The sequence below is a fragment of the Manacus candei genome, unplaced genomic scaffold, assembly GCF_025592945.1.
Source record: "Manacus candei isolate 608988 ecotype Guabito, Panama unplaced genomic scaffold, ASM2559294v1 h1tg000033l, whole genome shotgun sequence".
NCBI classification, from domain to species: domain Eukaryota; kingdom Metazoa; phylum Chordata; class Aves; order Passeriformes; family Pipridae; genus Manacus; species Manacus candei.
Window position 1 is genome coordinate 7,255,204 of NW_026138081.1, and position 27,111 is coordinate 7,282,314.

At 40.3% G+C, this 27,111-nt stretch overlaps 3 protein-coding genes across 8 annotated transcripts in view; 2 read left to right on the forward strand and 1 right to left on the reverse strand.

Annotated features, from left to right (window-relative positions):
- The window catches only part of PTGR2 (prostaglandin reductase 2), a 29,141-nt gene extending 17,724 nt beyond the window's left edge, over window positions 1-11,417 (forward strand). The window contains exon 11 of one of the 2 annotated variants that reach the window (XR_007905154.1): window positions 10,722-11,417. The gene's annotated coding sequence lies outside the window, so the exon portion shown is untranslated. The remainder of the gene's footprint in view (window positions 1-10,721) is intronic. The other variant, XR_007905153.1, reaches the window with a different exon arrangement.
- On the reverse strand, window positions 88-20,936 carry TMEM62 (transmembrane protein 62). 2 transcript variants are annotated; one of them, XM_051791333.1, is made up of 14 exons: window positions 20,772-20,936; window positions 16,919-17,030; window positions 16,078-16,215; window positions 14,968-15,013; window positions 11,411-11,552; window positions 10,456-10,580; window positions 10,198-10,320; window positions 9,175-9,330; window positions 7,856-8,015; window positions 6,372-6,485; window positions 5,273-5,435; window positions 3,711-3,815; window positions 2,785-2,903; window positions 88-1,875 (listed from the first exon to the last, which is right to left on the reverse strand). In XM_051791333.1, the coding sequence occupies exons 1-14, from the start codon at window positions 20,931-20,933 to the stop codon at window positions 1,549-1,551; spliced, it is 1,992 nt and encodes a 663-aa protein (XP_051647293.1). In that variant the 5' UTR covers window positions 20,934-20,936; the 3' UTR covers window positions 88-1,548. The 2 variants fall into 2 exon arrangements, with proteins under 2 accessions (XP_051647293.1, XP_051647295.1); XM_051791335.1 differs by having other exon boundaries at window positions 5,351-5,435; window positions 20,772-20,935.
- A 3,020-nt stretch (window positions 20,937-23,956) lies between these two features.
- The window catches only part of UBR1 (ubiquitin protein ligase E3 component n-recognin 1), a 67,546-nt gene continuing 64,391 nt past the window's right edge, over window positions 23,957-27,111 (forward strand). For all 4 annotated transcript variants that reach the window (XM_051791962.1, XM_051791964.1, XM_051791963.1 and 1 more), the window contains exon 1: window positions 23,957-24,124. In XM_051791962.1, the coding sequence (XP_051647922.1) occupies window positions 24,044-24,124 (81 nt within the window). In that variant the 5' untranslated portion in view covers window positions 23,957-24,043. The remainder of the gene's footprint in view (window positions 24,125-27,111) is intronic.

A 27,111-nucleotide genomic window follows, 5' to 3' on the forward strand; every position in this document is an offset into this window, starting at 1 on the left:
TTGCATTGAGATTTTTTTATGTTGCCGTTGACTGTTAACACCACCAAAAAAAAGTCTCACTTCAGAACACAGTCTTGTCACAGGGTAGAAATACGAAGTATTTTATTGCCAGTTCTTATGCTCCCTTATCACATAAAAGTAATTGTGAAATGTCATTATTAATTTTTCAGTAGCATTTCTCACAAATACATTTTGTGCCCTGCCTCTGATTTTCTAACAGCTTTGCAAAACAAACTTATGTAGCAACAAATGACATTCTGTATTGTCTTAACAGTGTATTTAACTTATGCAAATGAGAGCTCTATTATAATCATCAATCATTGAAGAACACAAATTAAAGAGTAGGAAAACTGCCATCTTTTAGAAATAACAAAAAGTCTTTGTTGTAGTCAACATTTTCTTCCAATTCAGTTTATTTTCCTATGTTCTACTACAGTCACAGGTGCCCTAAGTAAGTTACCTCTCCTTTTTCTTTTGAGGAGCCATAAATAAATTACTGTAAAATTACCTGAAGTATTTCAAATGTTCTACTCACAGCAGTCTTCTGTAAAGCAACCCAGTGTTTTCCTTTACAAATCAAGGCACCTTGGCTCTCTTGGCTCTGGATCCTTGCATTCTTCATAAATGTAACTAATTGTACTATCATTTTTGGACTTCAAAAAAAGTGAAAACAAAAAAAGGAGTTCCCTTAGGTCACTCTTCAGTGCATTTGACTGAGGCTCAGAAACACAGGCCTGACCTGCTCAGTTACAGACATTGTAGGCACCAGACCACATAATTCCTCCAGGATCTCCCATCCTGAGGACATGGTCTCCATTGCTTTGACTCTGACTACAGGTGAAAATCCCAGCAACATTGATCTTTCACTGTCTTTTCACTGGTCAGGTGTGGGAGAATTGGAAATGAGCAGTAGTCCACAGCTCAGGTAAACATGACCACAAACACACATATACACACCTAACAGCCTATAATCTGCTTGTATATAGCATTATGCACTGAAAGTGTATAAGCATAGGACTCTTACTGAGAAGGCCACCATAGCACCTCTGCAACCACTATTACTTCATAAAGACATCTGGTCTAGTCTTGTAGTTATTCTTGTAAAAATCTTGTAAATCTTAAAATAAAAATCAAAGTTAAGCAAAAATCCTGAAGCTCATTATCAAGATTTATGCTCACTTTTCCCAGCATTATAAAAATAAAAAATTTAATAAATCAAAAATATTTTTCCATTCACAGTAATAGACAAACATGTCCAGACATATCCATGTTCTGTATCACAAAGAACCCACTATTATACATTTGACTGAATGTGAAACTGTATTGTATAACATATATTATACAGTATATGGTATAATACAAGAAAACTATGTACTACATCTTGTTGTACATTTACTATTTAATACAGTTCTGTAGCAGTGCAGTGCAGGTGCAACTTCAGATCTTACTACCTAATGGTTGAGCTGCATGGAATTCCAGCATCACAAAACGATAGGTTGTACCTCGACAGTTTTTAAGACAAAGAATTTGGAATAATTATACTGTACTTCAGGAGCTCTGACAATTTTTCATTTCTACTATGTAAGTTCTGAGCTCAGATGATTTCAGTGTCCAGGTTTTATAAATGAGAGCTGACGTCAGTGCCACCAGCCACATTCTCATTGGGGAGAGGAAGAAAGCCAAGGTCCCGTAGGTTCGTTGTAGGAAATAGCAGGAATAGACCTGCCAGGCCAGGAGGAGTGCCATTGCCAGGTGAACAAGCACAGCCGTGAGGCGTCGGACGTGCCGGATGTGAGAGCGGAAGCTGTGACCCCGGCATCGCAAAAACAGGCACCAGCACAGGTAGGCCATTAATGGCAGGTTGAAAAACAACATCTGAAAAAAAGAGCAGAGAAAATTATGACAACGAGCCAGACAGGTGTTCTGGGTAGCATATGAAGGCATAGAAAGATATAAGCACATAAAACTGTCCCATTCTAAGGGCTGAGTACAATTTCCAGAAATGAAACCTCAGGATGCACTTCAAGACTCTGCAGCTGATAGAGCTGATAGTGCCTGTGCCTCAGTCTCAGGCCAAGCATTCTTGTCCACTCCCTTGCAATGAGAGGCACTGAAGTGCATCTGACCTCTCTTGGAGCTGATTCAGGGAGACAGACTTGGCAAAAGCTAGTATGGTAAAAATGGAGGATCATTATATCAGTTCAACTCTCTGACCCAGCCCGCTGTGGTGTCAGACAAGTCCTAGCACTGGTATAAGGGAGGGAATCTGAAGGAGGAGGCAACACTGGCTTGGTCTGGCTTAAATGCCAAGGAACTACACCCTCTTTCAGATGAATGGCAGCTGGGGAAACCACTGCTGGGAAAACTGGACTTGTGTGCTTGGAGAGTGACACCTACTGATCTGAAGAGTTATTCAGGGTGCAAGGGCTGCCCTGGCCACTCAGTTTATTTTGCTTCATCACTGCAACCTGTGCGTGAGCCAAGGACAAAACCAGAAGATTTAGAGAAGTGAACCTATAGAGATGGCCTCTAATCCAGACATCCAGGGAGTCCAAAGCAACATCAAATAGGGGAAAAGAGAAGTTGAAGAAAATAATGCACAACCTCCTTCCTTTCTGCCCTTTAAATTTGCAGAAAGTTAAGAAAGATCTGTTATAGTCAGGCACGGCCATTAATCTCCTCTGTCCTTCCAAGACTCCTTTCTTTATAAAACTATTAAAAAAATTGGGAAAACAAATCCCAGAAAAATGCAATTTGTTAGCTTGAATTTTTATAAATACGTACCTGTAAAATCCCAACCACAAATGTCACGCTGCCCTGTAAGAAGGAACCACCAACGAACACCCCAAAGGAAAAACAGGCCCCCCACTGGCCATCTATCAGTTCACCTACAAACCACGGTCCTGCAAGAGAGGAAGCCAAACATACAGCACCATCAGGAAACACAACACAGACATGGCTGTTTGCCACACGGCCTTTTGTGCTCCTGAGCACAAAACAGTTTACTGGGGAAAGTGACTTCTCTATTGCTTGTTCAGAGTAATAAGCCTAATGTTTTCATCTTCAACAAATAGCAAAAGGGTGAACATCCTGGATGTGAAAATTTGGTATACCAGGGAGTTGTGGCATGCAACAAAAATACTTTTGTTTCATCTCTGTGACAATTTTCAACACCATATATAACATCTTCCTCATAAGAGAAGTGAAAAGGTAGATCCTTTCAAATGGTAGCTTTTTCCCAGAATTACAGTAAGACATGAAAAACGCAGTCACAAACAATCCCAGCATGGCTCAGCACAGAAGTTAAAATAGGCAGGCTGTTCTATGTTATGCATACTACACTGACTGCCAAGAAAGTAGCTATTTTAGTAACATAATATCAGAGGAGAATAAGCTGAAATTGTTAGCATGAGAGCTGAGATGTCTTAGTGACACGTCATGTGAAACGTACCCTCCATATACTCATTTTACACCAAGGGAGAGCAATTTAACAATTTAAATGTTTAATTAATTCAGGGATTCTAAGTTAGGATCTTATAAACAAACCTTTAGTCTCTTTGGACATAAACTTTTCAAGTTCCACAGAGATTTTGTAACTTAAGTAGATTTTTTCCTGTTCTCCAAAATGTTAGAAGTCTTAATTTTCATCAGGATATGATGTGTAATTTCAAAATACTAATTTATGTCCTCCAGTACTCTATGCTACTTACCCAGAATGGTGTATAAATTCAGAACCAGAATTGAGTAATAGAAGGTGTTTGTTTTACTGAAGACATGAAGAGAGTATGAAGTCAGAGTAAGTAATCCTGGCTTTTCTAAAGAGACAATATTTAAGAAAAACATACTTAATTCAGGTTGCAACCCACCCCCCTATATATATATATATATATATGTATATAAAAAATATTGGTCTTTCTGAAACAAATCTGCACATTATGTACTCATTCCATTAAATAAGGAATATAGTAATAGTTCGTATGTCTACAGAATAAATGCAGAGGAATGCATTTCTCCCATTACTGTGATAACTGGAAGTAAAGAACTGATAAATACACAAATCTATATTAAAAACAGCAGAGGAAGCTGCCATTCTAAATGAATACACTTACTGTATGTAAATAAAATAGAAAAACCATTCTATACCCAAAAAATTAAGTTAGCTAGAATGAAAAACATGGACAAAGTACATATTAAATGAAAACTAAGAAAATCAAAACAGTAACTGTGCAAATCCAGAAAGACAGGTCAGCATGGACCAGATTAACTGGATTTTTTTTAAATTGAATCTACTTAGTAAGATCTGATAGCAACTCAGATCAAATGAAGGCTAGGCATTAAAATGACAGTATTCTGATAACTGTGTTAGCAGAAAAAAACAGTATTAACTTTTAAATTGAAGCAGACAATTAATAGATTGAGACCAAGTGAGCCTTACAGAAGTTAGCTTGTGGAGTTTCAACTATTATGTGGCTGCCCTTCTCGAAAGAATTAACCCCTAGAGGGCAAGCTTGACATTTGGAAATCAACAGCACTAACAGACTTGGTCACTAATTTGTAAAGCATTTGTCATGGTCCACACGGACCTAGCTGATCACAGAGTCAGCTCTTTTAATTTTTAGTTGCTAAATTCCATAAAGGCAACAGAAAATCTATTCTTTTTCTATGTAAGCAGTTGCTGTAGTTACCTCAGGATGCTACGTGATTATGAGTATAAAGGAAGGGACAAACACCGGTATGAATAGGAAGGGAGGTGGCTTCCAGAAAAATCTCATTAGTAAGGTGTGGTTCAAATAATTGTTTAAAGGATAAGCACACAAGCTTCACAGTAGTAATTTTAATTTACCAGATTTATCACCAAAAAAAATCAAGTTATGATAGAACTGGCCTTGAGAAAGACCCAATCCTGTTCATGTTCTATGCAAAAATTAACAAAATTATCTTTGCAGAAGAAAATCTGTTTCTCCACTCAGGTGACAAAGAATTCTGTGACAACTGTAGTGAAACAAGCACATATACAGAACTAAAACAAAATAAAACATTCCTTTCCCTATGCACTGGAGAAAATTAAAATAAAACTTGAGACTTCAATCAATTGAATTTTTGTTTAAACAAAGATGCCTGCTCAAGTTTTTAGTTTTTAATTTCCTTTATTTGATATATTGGAGGTTTTCCAAGTACCCTTAAAAGCAAAACAGCAGCTTCTGAGAAACCAATCGAACCCCAGAGTAGTAGATGCAAAACGCATGTGGTCATTAACAGCACAATTACTTACCTATTGTTAGCACACAGATAAACAGCAAAAAGTTTAGGGGAAAATGATTCTCTAAAACCCACAAACATTGGTTCATACCTTTGAGTACTGGCTTTTGGAGGTATCTGAAAACAACAAGCAAGGTGATCTGAATCAGCACAATCAGTCCAAAGAGCACACGAGCCTGAAAAGACAGTTTTGACTCTAAGCCAGCCGTGGAGTAGTAGCAGCCTTGGAGCATTCCTTATGGACATTGATAGAATGGTACAAAGATTTCTAACTGAAACACATATTCAAAGCTTGATGGTGTCATTGAAATGAGGAGTAAAAAGAAACAAGAGTTTCTAAGTTACTGAACTTGTTTCATACTGACTTGAATTCAGTTGAATGGCTGAAAGTGATAGACCTGAATCTTTAAAAAAATGGAGGTTGTAAAATACATCGATTGAAAAAGTACAAATACACTTCCTAGGCAAGACATTTTTGGAGTGCTGAAGAGAACTGCAGTTCAAGACAGTGTAGAACATCTGTTACTGATTAACAAAAATCATAACTTTGAGCCAATAGTAATATGAATACAGTCATGTGGACTCTTGTTCTAAAAGTGCACCTAAACTATTATGACATGCATTCTTTGCATGTACTGAGCTGTAACATCTGGATATGACCTGGAACTTACTGAAGTCGACAGGAATTTTGCCTTCCTCTTTGCTGCAGCTAGCTATAATGTCAGCAGCTGGTAGTGAGAATATTTCCAGCATTCTTGCCAGAACACATATTGCAACAGATCACAGTGAATTTTTTTTTTTAATAATGTTTCCTTTTCCTACCATGTCCAGTAGCTTCTTTTCAATTTCTTGCTTGCACAAAATGTGGGTATACCTATGCCCAAAAATGGAAATTGTGAACTAAATCCAGGAGGTCAACTGTTGCACGAACCACTGCTGTACATTTGTGGTTGAATCATGCAACTTGAGAAAACTGAAGTATTTTGGAATTCCAATTAAGTCATATCTGGAAAAAGTGAACTGCATTCGAGTCTACCAGGAATTAGGAAAATGCCTACTGCAGCTCTGGGAAGCCAAAATGTAATGACAGCTGTTATGATGAAAGTACTTACTAAAACATAGTGGTCAGTGAGAAGAATCACAGATGGCCAGAAGTCAAATCTAAGAGAGAGGTTTTCTTCCATAGCAAATATATGGCCCCGCGTGCCAATCCTTCCCGAAGCATCCTACATTGATATAAAGTAAGAGAACAATTAGATACCAGTAGCACACAAAATAACAAGTTCCTAATTATCACTGAAGCTTTTCTAGAAAGATCTAGTTGATGCATGCATGTCTAGCATGCTGATGTATTAAATACTTCTACCTACAAATGATTACTTGCTGTCGATTTTACAGTTTCAAGTAACTTGAAACTGTAAAACTGGTGATGATAAGATCAGAGTCTGAAAGTGCTACATATGAAGGAGAACTTGTCAGAGACTCAGCAACTTGTGGAAGACAGTGACTGTTTACTGATCCCACCACCACGGACGAAAACTGAGCACAGTGTTCCATGTGTGACCTGACAAGCACTCGGTAGACGGGGATAATGACTTCTTTATCTCTGCTGGTCATGCCTTGGTTGATGCATCCCAGCATTTCATTGGCTTTCTCTGCTGCACAAGCACACTCTTCACTCCCATTGAGCTTGTTGTCCCCCAGGACTGCCGAAGTTGCTCCCCAGCCAGGTAAATCCCAGCCTGTGCTGCAAGCCTGGATTACGTTTTCTCAGGTGCAAGTTCTTACTTATCCTTGGCTTTTCCCCATCATGTGCTTCATCTGACTTGTGATAGCCTTCCACATAGATTTGTTCCATAACTTCCCCAGGGACTGATGTAAGACTGATGGGCCTAAAATTTCCTGGATCCTCCTTTAAGCCCTTCTTATAGATGGGGGTGACATTAGCCTTGTTCTGTCTTCTGGGATGTCCCCCGCTCCCCACGACTTCTCCCAGGCTACAGAGAGCAGCCTCGCAACAACGTCAGCCAGGTCTCTTAACGCTCTCGGGTGGAAACTGTCAGGGCCCATCGATTTGTAGGGTCAAGCTCCTGTAACAGTTCACACACCAACTCTTCCTTTACTGACAGTGGGGCTGTGTTTGCATCAACCTGGACCCTTGTTTCCAAGGCCCGAGGCCCAACACTGCTGGTAAAGATGGAGGTGAAGAAAGTGTTGAGAACCTCTGCCACATTGTTGGTGACTAATTTACCTCTGCTGTGTAATGGTGGGCCAGTATTTTCCTTCTGTTTCTGCTTTTTGTTTATGTACCTCAAGAACCCTCTCCTGTATTTTTGACATCTATGGCCAATTTCAATTCATGCTTGCTCTTCTGTCATGTTTTAATATATTTCTCATGAAAAATAAGAAATCTTTCTTTTGTCCAGCTGCTTTATATTTCAGTGCTCAGCAGTCAGTGTCCTTTGGCTTTTTGTAATCAGACAAACGTGAAAGGAAATCTGTTATGTATTTTGTTCCTAGTTATGTGACGTAGAAAGGTGATGGAGAAGCCATCACAACAACAAAAAAAATTTAATACAAAGAATGCCAGCCTCACCTGGACAGTCACATCTATATGATGGTACCCTTCACTGTAGTTTTGTGGGCTCCACTTCAGCACATAGAGAGGACCAGACACCTGATGCGCATTCCCCAAGTGAACTCCGTCTATGTAGACTTTGACGGAGACAATGACAGAAGGAGAGAATGCCAGAATTCTAAGGAGTGAATAAAGAGCAAAATAAACAGATTTGTTACAGGACTTGCAGACTTCTCATTGCTTCCTTAAGAGAAGTCCCTAAGGATTTAGTACCTTGTACTAAAGAGTTCAAAAGATTTAGAAATTAAAACGGTGAAGTATCGGTAGGCTAATGGTAACATGGTAGTAGCTCTTTCCTACAGCTAAAAAATGTAGTTCTATATGGCACTGCACAAAACAACAGGATAGAAAACTGGCTGTGGAACACACAAAAAAGTGGCAGAGATCATAAGTCCTGCAGAAATAATTTTAGAACCCTTGCTTTCAAAACATTTGCTAACACAAATGGGATGCATCCTCCTGCACATATAGACACAATCAAACACTTATAGATGGCTTCATTAAAAATTGCCAGTCTCTCTCTCTAAAGTCTTTTGTTGTTTGGTGTGGGTTTTTTCTTCTTCTTTTTGTCTCTTTGCTAGTCAGAATATAAACTTCTCAGTCTTTGTAACCACATTTATGAGACACAGAGTGGAACGCAAGACTGGTATTACAGATCTCAGACACCAACAGATGTATTATCACTTGGCAGTGCTTATATTCAGAGAATCAGTCATGCTAATGTAGACTTAAATTATTATTAAATTATTATGTTGAAAAGGGCCAAGAAATTTGACATTTAAATGAAAAAATTAAATAGAAGAGGAAATGGAAAGATGGAGAGATTTAAAACCAATATGAAAATTGGAAAATCAGAAGCTTCTTATGTTTCAATATATAAAGGATGTAAAACTAAAACACAAGAGGCTGAGAAGTCTGAAGTGAATAGAGAAACTTAGAAAAATACATAGACAAAATCCTGAAATTGGCAGAGGCAACATGAACACATGACATAAATAACACAGATTTAAACAACACAGATTACATATTAATCTAACTCTATCAGCTTTGGTTACATAAAAAGTTCAATTGACTTGAGGGGAAATAACTGCATAAATAAACATGAATCACTTCTACACAATTTCTTTATCCCATATGCGATATGAAGAGAGTTCTCAGGAATAATCTTCCAGAGAAAAGTGAATTCTGAGAACAGTGGACACACATTTAAAAGAAAGCTTTGTGCATACACATATATATGTAGTTAAATATTGTGAAATCAAGAGACTACAGGGTACCTGATATGAGTGGAATGAAGGATTTTGACTAGTGGCTCATGAGTAGAACTGCTGTAAAGGAAGGACTTGGGATTGGTGATGAGAACTACAGGCCATTCTTCAAAGTTAAGATCTGCAAAACTAAGGAGGTCGTGGTCAAATGCAAGGAGCCGGTACCTATAATGAAAAGAAAAAAAATTTGTTAATACAAACAAATGAGCATGCACAGCTCATTCCCATGCTTCTCAAGTTCCTAAACAGAACTTCCTTGATTTATTTTCCATTTATTCTCTTCTGTAGTTGATTCTATATCAACCAACTCTACTGTGCAGCTGGTTACCTCTGATTAGGTTCATTTTATTATAAATCACGGAAGCAGTACTCAAAATTAAAAGTGGCAAGATCTATGGAATTTTTCACACGAATCAGTTAGATGAACAATAAGTTAAATAACTCAAATATAATATACATTGCTACAGTGTCTGTGCAGGTACTCTAGTTATGGACCAAGACCCCACTGTGCCCTTTCCCTGTATGCATACAAGTATCTTCTTTGGATTATTGCAGAATAAAAGCTAATATACTACTATACACTCCATGTAGCATCAGATGTGTTTTGATATGCTGTTAAGGTAACATTTCTCATGTAGACTACTTATGCATCTAGAATTCTAACAGCTAGTGCAGAGCACGGGTATTTTGAAGTAATGATGCTGATTTTTTTTACAGTTTATTCATCTACATTTGAATATATTTTTGAATATACATTTGAACACAACACATACTAAATGGACATTTAGAGGTCCCTTTTTTAACTTCTATATATCAAGAATTAATAAAAAATGATGTACATTATTAGCACACTGTTAGTATGGGAAAAAAATCCCAAACTTACACACAAAGACATTTTTCAAAAGCATTAATAGTAATAACCAGCCATTCTAATCTCATGCTCTTTTCAAATTCACTAGACAGCGTAAGAGGGAATCACAGTAGAGCCAGGTGGGCTTCATATAATAATTTGCTCACCTAGGCTTTACTTACCTTCTGTTATCCATCCAGTCTCCCAGTTCGAGTTCCAGAGTGCCACCACGGTGCTGACTGTGCAACACTGGCATAAGCCCACCCATTGTATGGAGATGTCCACATAAATAGGCTGTGGCAGAACTAATAAAAGAATTGTGATTATTTGGGTGGGAAGGAAATATCACTACAGAAAACCTGAAAAGTGAGAGATAAGCATGTTAAGTGAAGTGAGAAATGTACTTCAAATCGAAAACACACAGGATAAAAAGACTTTACCTCATTAATGTTCGTATTCCTGGGGCTGGGGAGATGATTGTTGAGGTGGTATAATGGCCAAACCAGATAGTATGGTTGCTGTGCAGACTTTCTGTTGCCATCAAAGATAGCTCTGCCATTTGATTCTGAAATGGACAGGTGTTTGAAAGACAACCAAACAAATCTGATTAACATTCAGGCTATTGTGAAAGAATAGCAAAAGGAAAGCAGAAAGAAACTAATGAAGAATGCAATTAATCTCTCTCTCTCTTTCTTTTTTCTTTCAGTACAGAGAATACTCTGAGTTGAGTTGCTTCAGGGACCTGTGTGTGAACAACTATACCACTAGATGTAACCCTAAAATCTGATGTTGGAAAAAGAAAATGAAAACCAGACGCTCAATGCCTTCTTTGCAATCTAACACAGGAAGAATGAAATGTAAAGACAGATGTTGGTAAACAATATTCTTATCCTTTCTACTGCTTATTTATATAGCAAAAAAGTTAATTTTACAAACATCTTTACCTGACAATCATCGTCCTTACCATTTCTTGAGTTGCTAGATGGCCTTGTAGAGGCATGACAGACCACAGAACCTGTGCACCACATGCTTCAGTCATTTAACTAAAGGAACTCAGATGCTGAATCTTAAAAATATTACTCAGCTATTGCTGTTAAAGTTAAGCAAAAGTAACACTTTACATAGGAGGTAAAATTTCTCTCCTACTTGTTTGAATTCCAATATTAAATCAACCACTTAATGTCTAGAGAGTGTCCCAATACCAGTAAGGTCTCAAAATCTAATTTTTCTAAATAAACGTCCCACATTCATAATAATTTAAAAATGTAAACACTCTTTTAGACAAACATACATATTCAAAACAATTTTTCTATATAGAAACAAGTCAAAATTCCAAACAAACCACTACAGAAGTAAAATAGCCAGCAAAATGGAATGTCAAGACCTATACAATACCGTGTTTAAAATCCCAAAGAAATTATAGGGTCTCTTAGGGCCTGGGCTGAGTGTGGCATCCACGCAGATGAATGAATAGTTCCCAAAGGAGGTAGTGTGGATGTAATGGAAAGAGCCATCTTTACGCCAGGCAGAGTATTTCCTAACAAAATAAAGTGGAAATATTGCTGTTAAGAAAGCCTGTAGCAATGACAACAGTGACCTGCATAGTATAAATGCAAGATGCCTTGCAAGCATTAGATCTAGCTCCTTTTTGTTACTGCAGTAGTCTCTTAAAAGTCAATGGCATTGAAAAATCTGTACTTCAAAGAAGATGCATTACATGGGTTATGTGTTAAGACAAGCAGCAAGTTAGCACACAAACATTTAAAAAAACGTTAGCACAAATATGCTTTCCCTGAGCAACACAGTACTTTTTTATGGATAAAGGATAGGCCAGCAGTGTACAACAAACAGGTGAGATGACAGAACAGCAGGATCTTACACAATTCTTAATTAAAGGAGAACTACAAATTAAAAATAAAAATTGTCCTGTGTTTATCATGGTATCCAAAAGAATTTTTCCTTACTCACCTAGAGCATATAAGGGACATCAAGTCTTGTCTCTATTATTTTGTTAGATTTCTCTTAAGTTACTCTCATGTAGAATAATCAGCTCTTGGCTAATGGAATATGATATTGAAGCAAAGAAATGCTGAACTTTTTCAGTTATTTTCCAAGAGATGGAAAACAGAGACACTACATTAAATCTTATAAATAGTAAAGAAGGCAGCATTTCTCTTTGCTGCTTCTTTTTTATTTCTTGATGTAGCAAATCTTACCAGTTCTCTTGGTAATGTCATTATCAGGTCGGTGGAATGTCATCAGAGTTCTTTGTTCAAAGAGTAAGAGGAGAGCAGAAAAAGGGTTGCTATTCTTTTGCACATTACTGAATATTAATTGAACTCTTGAATCTTAATCTTCAAATACTCTAAGAAAGAACTGTGAATAGGGGAGGACTTAAAAGACATGTCTACTAATTCCACCTTTTTTTTTCTCCTGTGTTTTTATCCAAATTTTGGTTACAATAAACACATATAATAATGTATAAATATGTTTCTTTCTCTCCTTCCATTGACAACAGATAATTTCAGTTTTTCTAACTTATAAAATTGAAGTGCTTTTGATACTTTATGCTAGATGGGAATTGCGTACATCTTCTACTGGCAAAGACAGATAACATTCCAATGAATAGTAGCTACTAAATCCCTCTATTAAGAATTGAATTCTGTAACTAAAATAATTGTGTATAAATCTAAAATTAACTAAAACTCATTTGGTTCAGTTGGGGGGGGGGGGCATTTTTTAATTTTCTTTTAGGGTTTTCGGCTGGGCTTTCTTGTATGGGTTTGGTTTTTGGCTTTTTTTTTTAAACTCACTGCACGATATATAGAAGCTAAAACATTCCTGAGTTCAGATGATGACTATAGTTTGAGCATAGAAATCCAGAAAACAGTTCATAGCATTATTCCTCCACCAAACAGAATAAACAATAAAACTGTCTGAAAAGTTGTCCTGATTAAAATAAAAGCCAATATATTAAATGCAAGTTTTCAACATAAAGCAATACTTCTAACGCCATGGAAACCTTCTCACAATGTTTATTTTCTTGAAGTTATGGTTACCTTTATGAACATCATGAACTTCAACAAGAAAATTGGAAAGCTCAGTATCATAATCCTAAGATTTCTACCTTTAGTCCCTCTTAGAATATGTGTAACAGTTAAATCATCCTCTGATAATCCTGTGGCCATGAAATAGGAACCCATGGTTTTGTGTAAAAATATTGTTGTATATCAATACAACCGGCTGCCTTCTTTAATTTTAATACATAATGAACACCAGAATGTGGTGGCGAATAACTGCTTTTTCCAGCTTCTATTTTTATAATTTTAATATTTTCATATTATTTATATTTTTACATATAAAAAACCAACTCCATTTTAGTCTGCCATCTTCTCTCTCCTAGACCGAGACTAAACATTTTCTTAATATTTTTGTTCTAATTAAGTATTAGATTAACAAAATTATCCCTGTATGATGGTTCTGCTTTGAGTGATGCTTAATAGTTTTTGAGGACTTTTAGTGCCCTTCTTCCATCTTAGGTAGAAAGTATGATAAATCTTATGGAAGTTTCTTTATTTTGCTATGATGACAGACTATAATGGAGCAATGCCATCATGAGAACACATTAGTTTAGCAAGAGACTTAATTAATAAGCAAAGACTTTTTCACCTGACTAAGAATTTCACTCAAATTCCTAGGTTGTCTAAATTGCTTGGAAATTTCACCATAATCCTTTCCAATCCCTTTTGCTATCAGTACATCTTCAATGTGGATTAGAGGCAGGTGATCCATACATCTTCACAAAACAGCAGGATTGTCCAGGACAAACAACAATTCAGGGATGATCCGGGGAACTGACTGGTGCAACATCTTCCCCTGTGTCTCACTAGGACTTCTGATAGCAGCCTTAAACTAGAGTGGGAGACTGATACTAGATTGTCATGGAGCCACAACTTTGGCAAAAGACATAGGGATGTGCTCTGCACTAGCACATACAAAAGACTTATTAGCACCAATCATCCCCTCCTGGTAAATGCCCATGTGAATTCCACATTCTCCTGCAAATGCAGCTGCTATAGGATCCCATACCATAGAATATGTGGGAAAATGTGTCTGCTCCTGCTGGGTCACAGGGAACTGAAGCAAGCTGAACTATCAGATGTTTTTGCAAAGAGGATGGCTCAAGGGCCTGAGTTGAAGTAAAATTTAGATTTCCAATTCCTCCTCCAGTTCCAAAGAGTCAAAATTGAAAGTGCCATCAATATTATGAGACAAGATTTTGTGTTCAGATGCGAAGGGCAAGAGAAACTGAGAAGTTAAACACAATTTACAACTGAGCCTACCTTTATAATGTACCAGCAATAGAGCTGGCTGAAGGGGGGAAAATTTCCTCACCCATCTTCCCATTTAAATCTCATATGAATATCCCTGAAGAATATCTGTCCTCCCATCATCATCTGCCGCCTTCTCAACTTTCAGTCTTCTAAAATGACTCAGATGGGAAGAAACAGCTCAAATAAAATTAAGACCCATATGACATGAAAATCCCTTTGGGCGTACAGAAAGAATATTAAAAAAAGAGAAGTTTTAGCTTGCTTTTTTTCCACCTATTTTAAGTAGGAAAAACATTCTCTGGGAACACCTTTTACAAAAATCTATCACAACTTTTCTGAGGAAACTGAACACAACACACAGAACATTTTATAGACGTGAACAGATTTAACCCATTCAGTGTTAAACACAGAAGGATAAGAGATAAGTCTGCACAAAGAATTCTCTATTTTATCAACCTATTCTGCTCTACTAACTGACAATGCAAAAGACAGAGGGAATAGCAGATATGATGCTGGACTATAGGAAAGTCAGTGAAAAACTATGATAACCGGAAGCAGAATATTGTTTAGTGAATTTGACCTTGAATATAACGGCATCTGTATGGTAAATAAAAGTACCTGTAATAATTCTGAACGCTATCCAGGCGTGGAATGTTGAATGAATCTGTAAGGAAGAGAAAAAGGAAATGAGGAAACTTTCAGATCAAATTGATCATTGACCCCCATATTTAACCTAGTAGTATTGAAATATAGTGATCTCAGCAGGTGCTGAAGAGCTATTTTTTTTTAAATGCATAATGGACAAGCAGAGTGTCTAACCACAGGGAAGACATTATACACTTGATGCAGTTGACCTAAAAGTGGCAATAGTTTTCTCAGTTAAGTTTCAATTCAAAAGATAAAGTTGTTGTGGGAATGGAAACTGTTATTTAGTGGCCAACAGCTAAAGCTCTCTCCACTTTGACCACAGAGCTTTTCAGAAGCTTTTTGGTTTGGGTGAATTCTCTACAAGTAAGACCTAACTCATTCACAGAAAATAAAGTAGCAACAGCATCAGAGTGTAAATCAAACAGCAACCAGGGGAGGTTTGTACTTCAACTGGGTTCCATCTCTCCATTAAGGGTGGTAACAGAAGCCTGATAGGGAAATCGGTATATATGACAAAGCATGTACTTTTACCCACCCAGTGCTAGGCTTTCTCATTCTGCCCTTCCTGTAACAGCTGGTTTATGTAGCCTACAAGGTTGTTAACTTGAGTTTGACTGACTAGAACGTGGCAACAACTGTGATGTGTACAAACTGCCATTAGTCCTTTCTATTCAAAAGAACCCAAATTTTCTTTACCTGCTGGAGTGTTATTGCTACCTTTTTAACTTAAACCTGGGGTCTGGGGAGGTGAGAAATCTATGAAAAGTAAATTGAAACAATTTCTTCAGTAGGGTAAGGTTACATTTTGCTCTTCCATTAATTAATGTGGTATATAAACTAATGACCTGGAATCTAACATCTGACGGTATGTTCTACAACTTGCCAGGAAAAAATCTTACTTCTCTGGTAGTAAAACTCCAGTAAGTGCCTGTAAACAAAGTGTGCCCTCAGTAGACACGTGGATGGCAAGCCCTTCTCGATTCATAATTACCACTAACACACTAGTGACTACTAACACTTTACCTCTATATTCTGTGATCTGCGATCACAGGAAAGACAGATGTTTCATTGCCTTCTTACCATGATTCCCTTTGATGTCTATCCACTTGGTTTTTTCCATGACTCTTGATCTCTTCAGGATTGACTGGTAAGTTTTCCACTCTTCTTCTACCTGCTCAGACCCCAGTTTATCTCTTGTCTTAGCATCTGTCAGGTCACCTGGAGGTGTACAAAGGTGAGATTATAACTAGAGGCCTACACAGCTTATACAACTACTGTAACTAGACATGCATCCCTGCCTCTGAGTGTAAAAGGCTGTAGGCCTACTGAGTACAATCTGGATGTTCCTGTATCTCGTCCAAGAGGTTACTATAAGGGGAAATGCCTTCTAATGTAGATGCAGCAGCCTCATTGGACATCTATTGACCACATCACTGCAACACTTTCACTAATGCCATGCCAAAACAAAACAAACTGTTAGGCATTCACTATATCTGAAGATTTTAGTCATAAGAGCTTTGTTTAACTGCACAGCTTCTGTATCGCCTCAAGCTCCAATTAAAGTTCGAACCATTCCCACTTCTGTTCACACAGTCATAGCAGGACAAGAAGGTAGGTAGTGGCTAGCAAGGACTAAGGTGTAGCAACAAATATTAAGAAAACAATATCCTGCATAATTGTGTCTGTTACATATAAAACACACTAAACTCACCATCAGACTCAAGACACTAAGCAAAAACTAATTCTCTTGAGTTGTTATTCTCTTCTGCTTCCAGTAGTCTATCTTCAGCTGCAATTTCATTTCCATTGCTTAAGACACCTTAACACTTTAAAGTTCTCTCTTGAGATCCTAAAATGTTGCTTATTTCCTCTTCCTTTGACAGCACACTCAACAGGAAATTCACACTTTTGAATTGCTTACCTGTTGCTAGAACAAGTGCGGGTTGAATTATGTCAATTGTTTCAGAACAGAATTTTTCGAAGTCGGGAGCTCGTTTGGGATCCCAAAATCTGCTGATATGAATATCTGACACCTGCAAAAGAGAAGAATGAAACATTGTCCCAAGTAGAGGGTTACTGCTACCCAGATTGTTCTGCAAAGCCAACATAAGAATGCAACATCAGGGCAATCATAGTGATTCACATCAGTATTACAGATACAGGGAGACACAAGAAGTGGATGACTAGGGCAGAACAAAAGCAGAACAGGCATATGATATTGCAACTCTAACCCCTAAATCACATAAAAAAATCACAATAAAAAAATTTCCTTAAAACTAAGGGCATACAATAGCTATGCACAGTAAGTTGTGCTGACTGTAAGTGACCTGCTGCCTTTCAAATTCTGTGAGTTTCTGGTGCAACGGAGTGGTTTTGCTGCAAGTGAGAACACAAAATAGTTCTGCAAAGCAAGAAGAGTTAAATTTTACCTAGGACTTGAAGTATACCAATAACTTATTTTGTACCCGGTGTGACACTTCCAGTACCTGGGTGAAAGGATTGTTAACATTCTCTCCATGCTTTTCAATGGATCTAATGAGTGTGTCTAGATCTCACTCCATGTGCCTTCAAGAAGTCAAAGATTGCCCATGAAGTCTTGATATGACTTGTACATAACAGTAAGTTGCTGTTTGTTTCTGAACCAGTCAAAGCCTTCACATCAGAAGAACCATTTGGGGCAGGATGGGAAAAATTAGACAAGTAAGATTTTTTTTATACTGTGGCTTTTCAGGGCTGTACAAAATAAATCTTGGGTGAATGCTTTCAATTCTACATTCCATTCCACTTCAGTCAATCAACTAATAAATTGTCCTCCTCTGTTTAAACAAATGGTACTTGATGCTCAAGAAACAGTAACACATGCCCATGCTCAACTGACAATATCACTTGGAAAGAAAAACATTACCTTTTACATTCAATTTAATAAACCTGTTCTTGTAAAGCCTTTACTTTTTTGAAAAATTCAGATAAAATACCTTGGAGACAAAATGCCTTACTTCTACTTATTCAGTCATCTGCATATGTAGAAAATATTACTTGTATACAGCTTTTTAATTCTGCTTAGGAAAATTCCCCATTTGGAATTACATGGAACTTCTGCCTAGATCAGAACTGGATACCAAAAAAGGTAAACGTTTTTAGACATAACCTTATATTCACTTCTATTGATATATTCAAGCTAGTGTGAATCAAAGAGCACAGTAAAACTACCTCAATACATCAAACCTCATTTAATCACTGACAAGGATACAACATCTTGTTTCACTTCTCTTCAGCCTGTGGATTTGCAATTCATGTATCTCAGCAATCAAACAGAAAAAATAATAACTTCTATACTTTTTAATTTTGAAGAAAAAAGAAGTCTTATAGGAAACCTTACTCCTGCTCTACCGGTAACTACAGAGAATGTAAATTTGCAGCCTTACAGCAGAGCATGGTTGGGAAGCTTGATTTTCTACAAAGGGCTTCCCATTATGATATGAGTTTAAAATTTAGAAAGGGCTTAACTTTTAACTTCTAAGAGTTTCAGTGTCCTGCTGGGACTTCTGAGAGCTGGGACTAAGTTTCTCTCATCACTAAAAACCCTGAAATATGAAGATCTTGGGAGTGGATTGTTTGGTTTTTTTGTTTTTTTTTTTAATTAACTTCCAAAGGTACCACAATAAAACAGAAGACAGCAGGAAGGGTGAAAAGCTTGTAATGCTCTTATTTAATTCCGTACAATGTAGGTAAAAAAGCCCACCTGCTGCACTTCTGTCTTTCTCCTCCCTCTGACTGATATGGTTACTTAGCCTCTCTCATTGCACCATAGGCAGTAACTTTCATCAAAATGGACTGGAAGAGATCTAGCAAAGATGTGGTTCAGGACAGGCAGGCATTAACAAGGGAGAATTATAAGGTCTAGAGCAACAGTAGACTGAATCTACCTGAGAGAAACAGGAGAAATAATTGTAAACTTGTCAAATGCTGAACTAGAGTGTCTACTCGGCACTGGGTAAGAAAGGAAATCCTGATATAAGAAAGGTGGAAGAGCAATTAGCAGAAGATTGTAGTACAAAGATTAAATTTAGATCAGTTTAAGAAAAGACAGTCCTGTGGATGGGAAGAAAAACAAGGCAAGGAACTGCAGGATTATCTTGGCCTCTATCCAGTGACCTAGGCTAGACCTATGGAGTCACCAGGGAGCCTGAAGCCTGTTTCCCACAAGATCATCAGGCACAATGCTGGATTTAGTGCTTGCTTAATTTCCAAGTTAGGTAAACGATAAAGCAGCTGCTAAAGGGGACGCCTGAAAGAGAATACAACCACTTGAAAGTAAAGCCAAGTCTTAAATTATCTGCGCTGTGACCTTGGGAGAACTGCACTTGAAGTAACACAACCAGAGAAAACATGGCAAGAGAAGCATGAAGATGTGCATGCTGCTTGTCAGTATAGCTCTGCAGCTGCAATATGCTGCTGTAGTTGACTCTTCACAAGATAGCAACTCAAGATAGGGGCTTTACTTACATTAATTCAAACATACATCTTGTCTTGAAATCTACTCTGCAGTAAAAATAAGTCTTAAGTCGCTTAAGGAAAAATTACTGAAAAAACCCTACTTTGAAAATACACAGCAAATGGAGAGAACAAAAGGACTAATAATGCGCCAGCTCATGCACTAAGAACACCACTTGCAGTTAATACATTCGGACAAAGTGTTCTTGAGTTTGAGAATAAAAACAAAACAGTAAAAGCAGCTTATTTGTTCGAAGGAAATGCACAGCAACCCCTGTGACAACTCAGCTGTCCATTAACTGCAAATATGTAAACACCTTTGCAGCTAGTTCTACACTAAGTGCTTTGAGAATGCTCCGGGGAGAAGAGTCAGAAGAGGCCACAGAAGCACTCAGACATGACAATTTGCTTCCAGGACTATGCCAGGTTAACTGGGATTTTATATTTAACCTGGAAACAAAGCTATGTACATTTAACCTTCTGAATACTAGTCTAGTTCGTTCTATTGCTAAAAATCAGCATAACTATTTTCTCAGCCACACAACCTTTCTGAGTTTTGGAAGAGGAAAGGGACAGGCAGAGCCTGCACTTTTCACCGGGATATTAGACAATACTGCATCAGGCAGTGATGCAATATATAGTGTAACAATTAGGTGATTACCAATTATCCGCTTCCACCTTATCTGTTAAGGAAACTTCCCTGTCCGACCATCCAGGAGCCACTCCGGCAATCACTCTCATACCACCCGAGCTGGGACCGAAGTCCCTTCACAGCTACGCACACCACACTCACAGTCAGACCAGGTTTCCTTATTGGCTCGACCCCAGGTTTCCCCAAACGAGAGTCTCAGAAGTCCAGATCCTTAAAATAATTTAATCGTGGTGCAATTACTAAATAACAAAATAACAGCTCGAGCTGGTGCCTCCGAGGATGGACCCCGAAAACAGGAACCCCTGGGGTTTTATATCCTCACAGTCCAAGTGGGAGAAGGCTGGGGACCGTCCGCTCCCGCCGTGTCTCCGAGTGTCCGGTCACTTGGACGGGCCACTGGTCTCCGGGCCCTTTGTCATGGAAAGGGTCGCCAGGTCACAGCCTCTTGCCTCGGGCTCCCGCTCTCCAGAGCTCAACCTGCAGCTCCGCTGAAGCTGCACACCGAGCTACCGGCACTGAATGTATTCCATTACCTTTCGGGCAGCCCAGCAAAACACCTGTAACTCCGGTGGGACCGCTCTGCCCCCAGCTCGGCGGCCGCCCCTCGCCCCCGCCCGGCCGCACTCACCTGCACGACCCACAGCAGGCCGGCGGCCGCCGCGCCGGGGGCAGGATGCGGGGCCCAGCGGCGGCGCTGCCCCGCGGCCGGCGGCGCCCCCGTCGGCCCGTACCAGTCCAGCAGCAGCGCCACGGCGGCTGCCGCCAGCAGCCCCGCCGCCAGCCCCAGCATCCTGTGCCGCGCCGCCACGGTGCCCGCCCCTGGAGAGCGCTCCTGCCTCCCGCCCTCCTGCCGGGCAGCACCGCCGGCTGCGGCACTTCCGCGTCCCACCCCCGGCTGCCGGGCCGCCCCGCGCTCGGCCGCGTCTGGTTCGGAGGACCGGTGCCAGCGGGGCCGCGGGTCGGCGCTTTCCTTCTCTCGGCCGTTTTATCCGGCGAGGTCGGGGGATTCCGGCTCTGCCCGCGCTCCCTCCGTCCTGAGCGTGCCCGCTTTTCCCCCTCCCAGGCGCAGAGGTGTCTGGAAACGCCTAGGTTAAAACAAAACAAAACAAAACAAAACCCAGTCGTACGAAGAGATCAGTGTCTCATCCTGCTATCTTCCGAGTACAGCATGTAAACTTTCGCTTTTTTTCCCTGACGATATTTATAATTCTACCTGCTCTGATATCTAGGCAACTGACCTTTTTTGGTCCCGACATACTTAAAGAGTCTTTTTATGGTATTTTGAACATTTCTTTTTCATATACACCATTTTAAACCTTGCTATAGTAACTGCACAGATTCATAATTGCTACGTTATTCTTTGCTATTAACTGTTTCCTAACTAGTGCCCACATTTACTGTTGACATTTTTTTCTTACCATCTTAAGCATAAGTTTAGCTGAAAAAGCTTCTGTCACTTTCTTTGATATTTAATGTAGTATTCTTAAACAACTTTTCAGATATCAGAAGTTTCTAATTCAATTATTGTGTAATTTTCATTATATTTTCTTATGATTTGCCATAGGATAAAGATTTAATTTTTTGCATTTTTGCATTTTAACTTTTCAGGTCAGTTAAACTTTATTAATGTAATACACCCCTTTTCAGATGTTCTTGATAATTTAGCCTCTCTTTTGCAGGACTTCATGTATGTTTGTTTGCTTTGATTGTTTTCAGCTGCCTTCCATCTTGATTGTCTGCTCCCTCTTGCTCCCAAAGAACACCCTGAACAACTGCTTCTAAATCAACAGTTAGCAATCAGTAATCCTGGTAATCTTCAGGAGTAATCTTGACAACTGGGGTTTTCTCCCTTTCTTCCTGGAGGTCTACCATTTTATTTTGTGTCTAGCAGGGCTGCCAAACTACAGCATTTTGTCTCTATTAAAATTGATCTGAATCCCTGTTTTGTTCTTCTTTCCTCTATTACTGTAGTATCCATGGAGATCTTGGTGTTTTGTGCCATTTCTGCCTGGGCAGTGGTGCCAACTTGCTTTTTCAGAGATTCGTTGCCACTTTCTTTGCTGTCTCCCAGCATGTGGGTTCCAAGTCTTTGTTTGTGTTATTTTGTTAAATAAGTCTAACTATAAGTCTTGTTCAACTAAAGCAGTTGATTTGCATCAGCATAAATTCTAAAAGTCACCACAGTATAGTGAAACCACACTGATAGTTCAGCTACAAGACATGGCCATGCAAGCTGCTTGTCTCACAGCACAGGGGGCTGCAGGCAGCCCTTCTGCACTTGACTGAGTTTGTTGCTTTCTTGGAATTCTGCCTTGCTTTTCTTGCTCAACTGTGTTGGAAGGTGGATTATACAATTGCTAGTGTTGATGCTAAAACAGGTGGAGGACTCCAGTAATCACAGTCTACACTTGGCTGTTGTGCAAACACATCTGGTTAGCGGTCGGCCGTGCTGTTAAAAACGATTGGTTATAGATCAGCAACATGGATAGACAAAATGAGATGAAGCTTTGAATTAATGGTTAAGTGGCTCAATGGCAAAATTCACTTTGTCTTTTTTACATCTCATGCCTAATCCTGTCTCAGTGATAATATCTACACAGTGATTTTAAGTGACAGATTTCAATAATGTAAAGAAGTCTGCAGGACTTCTTAAAATGAAGATGAGTGGTAGCTATGACAGAAAGGCTACATTCAGATGTTCCGAAGATATGAGAGAAGAGTACTTGATGCCAGATGCAGTGAGAAAAATCATTGAATATACTGAAAAAGTCACCTGTAAACTTTATCCCATCTGTACTGACAACTGAAGAACATGGAAAAGCTGCTTGGAGGATTGAAACAGGAAGACTACAATGGAAGGAGGCAGTCTTCCTGATAGAGATATCAGGCATTCGATAGGTGGATAGGTGGATATGTATGCCCCCAAGGTCCAGTGCTATGGCTGTTTGCCTATTTGCTCAGCCTTAAGAAGGTACAAACACAGGGAACTGTGCAATTAGACTGCAACAATCTGGAAAACTTCCAGCAGTGCTTAGGTCAGGTCTGTCATATATCAATCGAGTTCCTGAATGCCTTAATTTTCTGCAAAAGTAGCAAATGTGAAGTACAGTTATGATATGCTGTAGGAAGGAGGTGTGGAGGAAGATTTTAATCTTGGAGACAGGCCTTTGTTTAAAGCTACTTTTGCATCCTATACTTGTACCTAGTTTGTAAAATTTTGCCTTTGCTTAGCCCATATGGGAGACATATGGGAGCCAAGTCTGCAGAAGTGGTGAGACTCCACACCTGTGTACATGAAATTACTTATGCTATTATCTTGCTAGCCAGGCAGGGGTCGGCCTCTTCTCCCAGGCAACTAACGATAGGATGAGAGGACATAAGCTGTGCCAGGGGAGGTTCAGGTTAGATATTAGTTAGAATTTCTTCATAGAGAGGGTGATTAGACATTGGAATGCCCAGAGGTGGTGGAGTCACTGTCCCTGGCGGCGTTTTAGGAAAGACTGGATGTGGCATTTGCAGCCGTGGTCTAATTGACACGGTAGTGCTCGGTCATAGGTTGGACTTGATTATCTTAGAGGCCTTTTCCAATCTAATCGATTCTCTGAATCTGTAATGGCAGGGCGCAAAGTGAACACCCACGCGGTGCAGTTTTAAGTGCCCGCGGAGGAGCTCTATCCATGTAACTCTGCACGCAGGACCAACGCGACCTCCGGCGCCGACCGTCCCAACGGATCCCGGACGCGCCGTGCCCCGGCGGGCAGCGGGAGGCAGGAGGCGCTGCCGGAACGCCGCGGCGGCTGCGCGCGGGGCGGGCCCTGGGCTGCGGGCGCAGCGCCCGGTGACGGCGGCGGCTCCTTCCGGGCCGTGACGGCGCCGCCGGCCGCGTCCCTCGCTCTCAAAATGGCGGACGGAGCCGACAGAGGTCCCGGAGCAGGAGCGACGGGCGGCCGGGCCCCCGCGCAGGCCCCAGAGCGAGCTATGGTGAGGCTGCAGCCGGGCGCGGCGCCGCGGTTCCCCCTGCCTGCGCTCGGGGGCAGCCTGTGCCCTGCCCGCGCTGCCGCTCCGGCGCTCGGGCGAGCAGGGCTGGCTCTCCGGAGCTGCCGAGCGGCGCCGCGGAGGGTCGGGACGCGCCCCTGTGCACCCGCCGTAGCCAGCGGGCGGCGGCACCGGCCGGGGCGGTGGGGCCGGAGCGGGCGGCCCGCTGCCCCCCGGTCTCGCCGCCGGCTTGTGGGGGCCGCACTCGGTCCCGGGGCCTCCGCTGGCTGCGGCTCTGGCGGCCGCCGGGTCTGCCCTGGGAGAGGAGAGCCAGCCCTGCCTCGGGCCCGGAGAGCCGCTGTCAGGCGGCCCTGAGGGAAGCAACATCTCACACCCCCCGTGTCTTACTTGACCTCTACGTAATTAAGTGAGATCAAACTTTAGAAACGTTCGGAGACTCTCCTGCGTTCTTAAAGCTTTTTGGTGTATATGTGCATCTTTTATCCTGGTCCTGCCTTTACCTTTCTTAATTAAAGGTGACTTTACTATGGAACAAAAAAGACCAAATAAGAAATTACTGTTTTGCAGAATGTGAACGGAGCAGCAAATAGTATTGTTTAGAAAGGATGTAGATGAAGACAGTTGTTTATTTGCTGAACAGAAATACCCTCTTTTTTTTCTCTGTAAGTGGATTTAATATTCCATTATTGAACAGAATTTGATGTTGACCCTGTCTAGTGACATGCCTTCTGTGCTTTCCTTCACAACCTTGTATAGTGATTACTATATTCAAAACACTTTTGATAGAGGAGTTTAAAACTGAAGGCTATGAATTTAAGAAAGAAAGTCAGATGGATGTGTATCAGAAACCTTATATTTTATGTTCCATTTTTCTGTAACAGTCTGCACACACAGTATAGTTTTGAAATTCTTGACTGCAAATGTTTTAAAGTTGAGCACTGGCAAGCCTGTAGAATAGCTGCTTTTTGCATGATGCTACACAGCATTAATAAAAGTAGGAAGGTGTTTACTGATGGAACTTGTCTTGCATGGGACAGCTATTATTTGTTGCACTTTTCCTCGGAATTATAAGGGTATCTGCATATCATTAGAAACAGTCCAGTCATCACAGACTAGACTCTTAAGTATATTTCTGTGGCCATAACAGGCCTATGTGTGGGGTTTTATTCTGTATTAGAAACGTTTCAGTTTTAAACTAGGAAAAATACAGCTTGATTGCGTTATAGTGTCAAAAATTGCAACCTGAGTCAGGTGATTTCTTAAGCTTGAGAGCCATGTAGAGTCAGAGTGGTACTGAGGGCAATAGTTGCAATCAGTAGCAAAGCAAAGCAATCAACCTTTTGTTATCTGGGGACGTGAGAGACTGAGTTAGCCCAAGCAATGCATAAAACTGGTAGTTGTGGTATTGTGAAAAACTCAGATGTTGAAGAGATCCCCAGCTGCTCAAAGATGATGTTGCTCCACTAAGGTGTCTTAGTTTTTATGTGGTTTCAGCCAACTGAGAGCCTGTGGGCCAGAATTACCATTATTCCAAGAGAGGTGGTTGGCCACCCAGACTGTGTTGTCTGCTGTATATCTGAGCAAACTGCAGGAATTTTGACAGGGAGTACGGGGTGAGGGTATATTAAGGGAGAAGAGGAGCCTAGGATATGTACTTAGGTTGTGTCTGACAGCGTTCGTGATGTTAGATTGCAAACCTGGCTATAGTGATGCCAGAGACAGCTGCATTCTGGAAGCAGTACACCCAATTTACTGCTGTATTAAAGATGGTACTAGTTAGGTGGAACTAACATATCCCAACTGACCAGTGCTTTCACTGTGCACAGCTGGTCTGAAATGTCCTTTTGCTGTGGTGCTATAGGGAATTTGAGAGAGTGTAAAGCGGAAAACTGGCTGAATAGAGTGAGCTTTGGCCTTACTGAACTTGTCAAATTGGTCTCAGTGTCAGCCTGTTCAGACTGTCTCTTGTTCTCCTTGTTTGGGTGCTGTTGGTTGTAGTGCAGCACTACATCTGGCTGCAACCATCTGGCTGCAAACCTTCCCAGAGCACTGGGCACATGATGCAGGATTACCTGAATGATTCTGCAGGAGCCAGCCTGATTCTGGAGTGGATGGTGATGACTCAGGTAATAAACTCTTCTGAACCCAGCCCAGCTCCGGGGTTTATTCTCTGCCCTTAACTTCAGCTCTTCAGGTTGGATGACAGTAGTTGGAAATACTTGAGTTGGCGTTTCACTGCATTAGTTAAGTCAGGTCTTGTTTCTGCCCCCTGCTTCTCCATGGTGGCTGTATTGCTTCCTGGGTTATCCTGAAAGAGAGTGGACTGGATTTGGGCACTGACCTGGTAATGCACCCTGTCTACCAAACTTAAGTTTACTTGCTTTCCTCTCCCAACAGGATCCACAGTTTTTTTGTCTGACCGATGGGCTGGACTTGGCTTTTCTAGTAGCTGGCTAGCAGGCATTGCCGGTGGCCTAACAAAAGCCTGCTTTGCAGGCTGAATCCAACCCTTCGGTTGTTTGTCCATCTGTATTCTAAACAAATTCCAGTTTGACTCCTGCCTGCTTTGGTGGCTTCTAGCTGGAATATATGAGCAGGGCTTAGATACTAAACTATTTCAAAGACTTTAATTTATACTAAATCTTCAAATTTTTATATAGGTGTGTCTTAGTAATATTTGTGAAGAAAAGGGATTTTGTTTTTTGAAAGTCCTATGTTTTGCTATCATTCAATACTCCTAAACAAAAGGTAAGATGTAAGTGGGGTAGTGATGTACAAGAACAGAAAAGCTTTATTATCAGGATATTTCCTTTAAAGGCAGGAATATTTTGAATTTCAGTTTTGGGAAGTAAAACAGTTGTTTTACAAGCACAGGCGCTTGTGCATTCTGAAGTATTTCAGATCTTTTGGGTTGTTCAATGCTATTATATAGTTGAGAAAATGCATATGAGCAGTCTTGCTACTGTAGATGT

Bases quoted from the DNA above. Each gene is read 5' to 3' on its own strand.
- TMEM62 (XM_051791333.1), bottom strand. From the start codon at position 20,933: ATGCTGGGGCTGGCGGCGGGGCTGCTGGCGGCAGCCGCCGTGGCGCTG. The intron at 16,216-16,918 runs GTAAGCAATTCA...GTACACCTCCAG, and splicing joins CGCACTTGTTCTAGCAACAG to GTGACCTGACAGATGCTAAG. The intron at 5,436-6,371 runs GTAAGTACTTTC...CTGTCTTTTCAG, and splicing joins TCACTGACCACTATGTTTTA to GCTCGTGTGCTCTTTGGACT.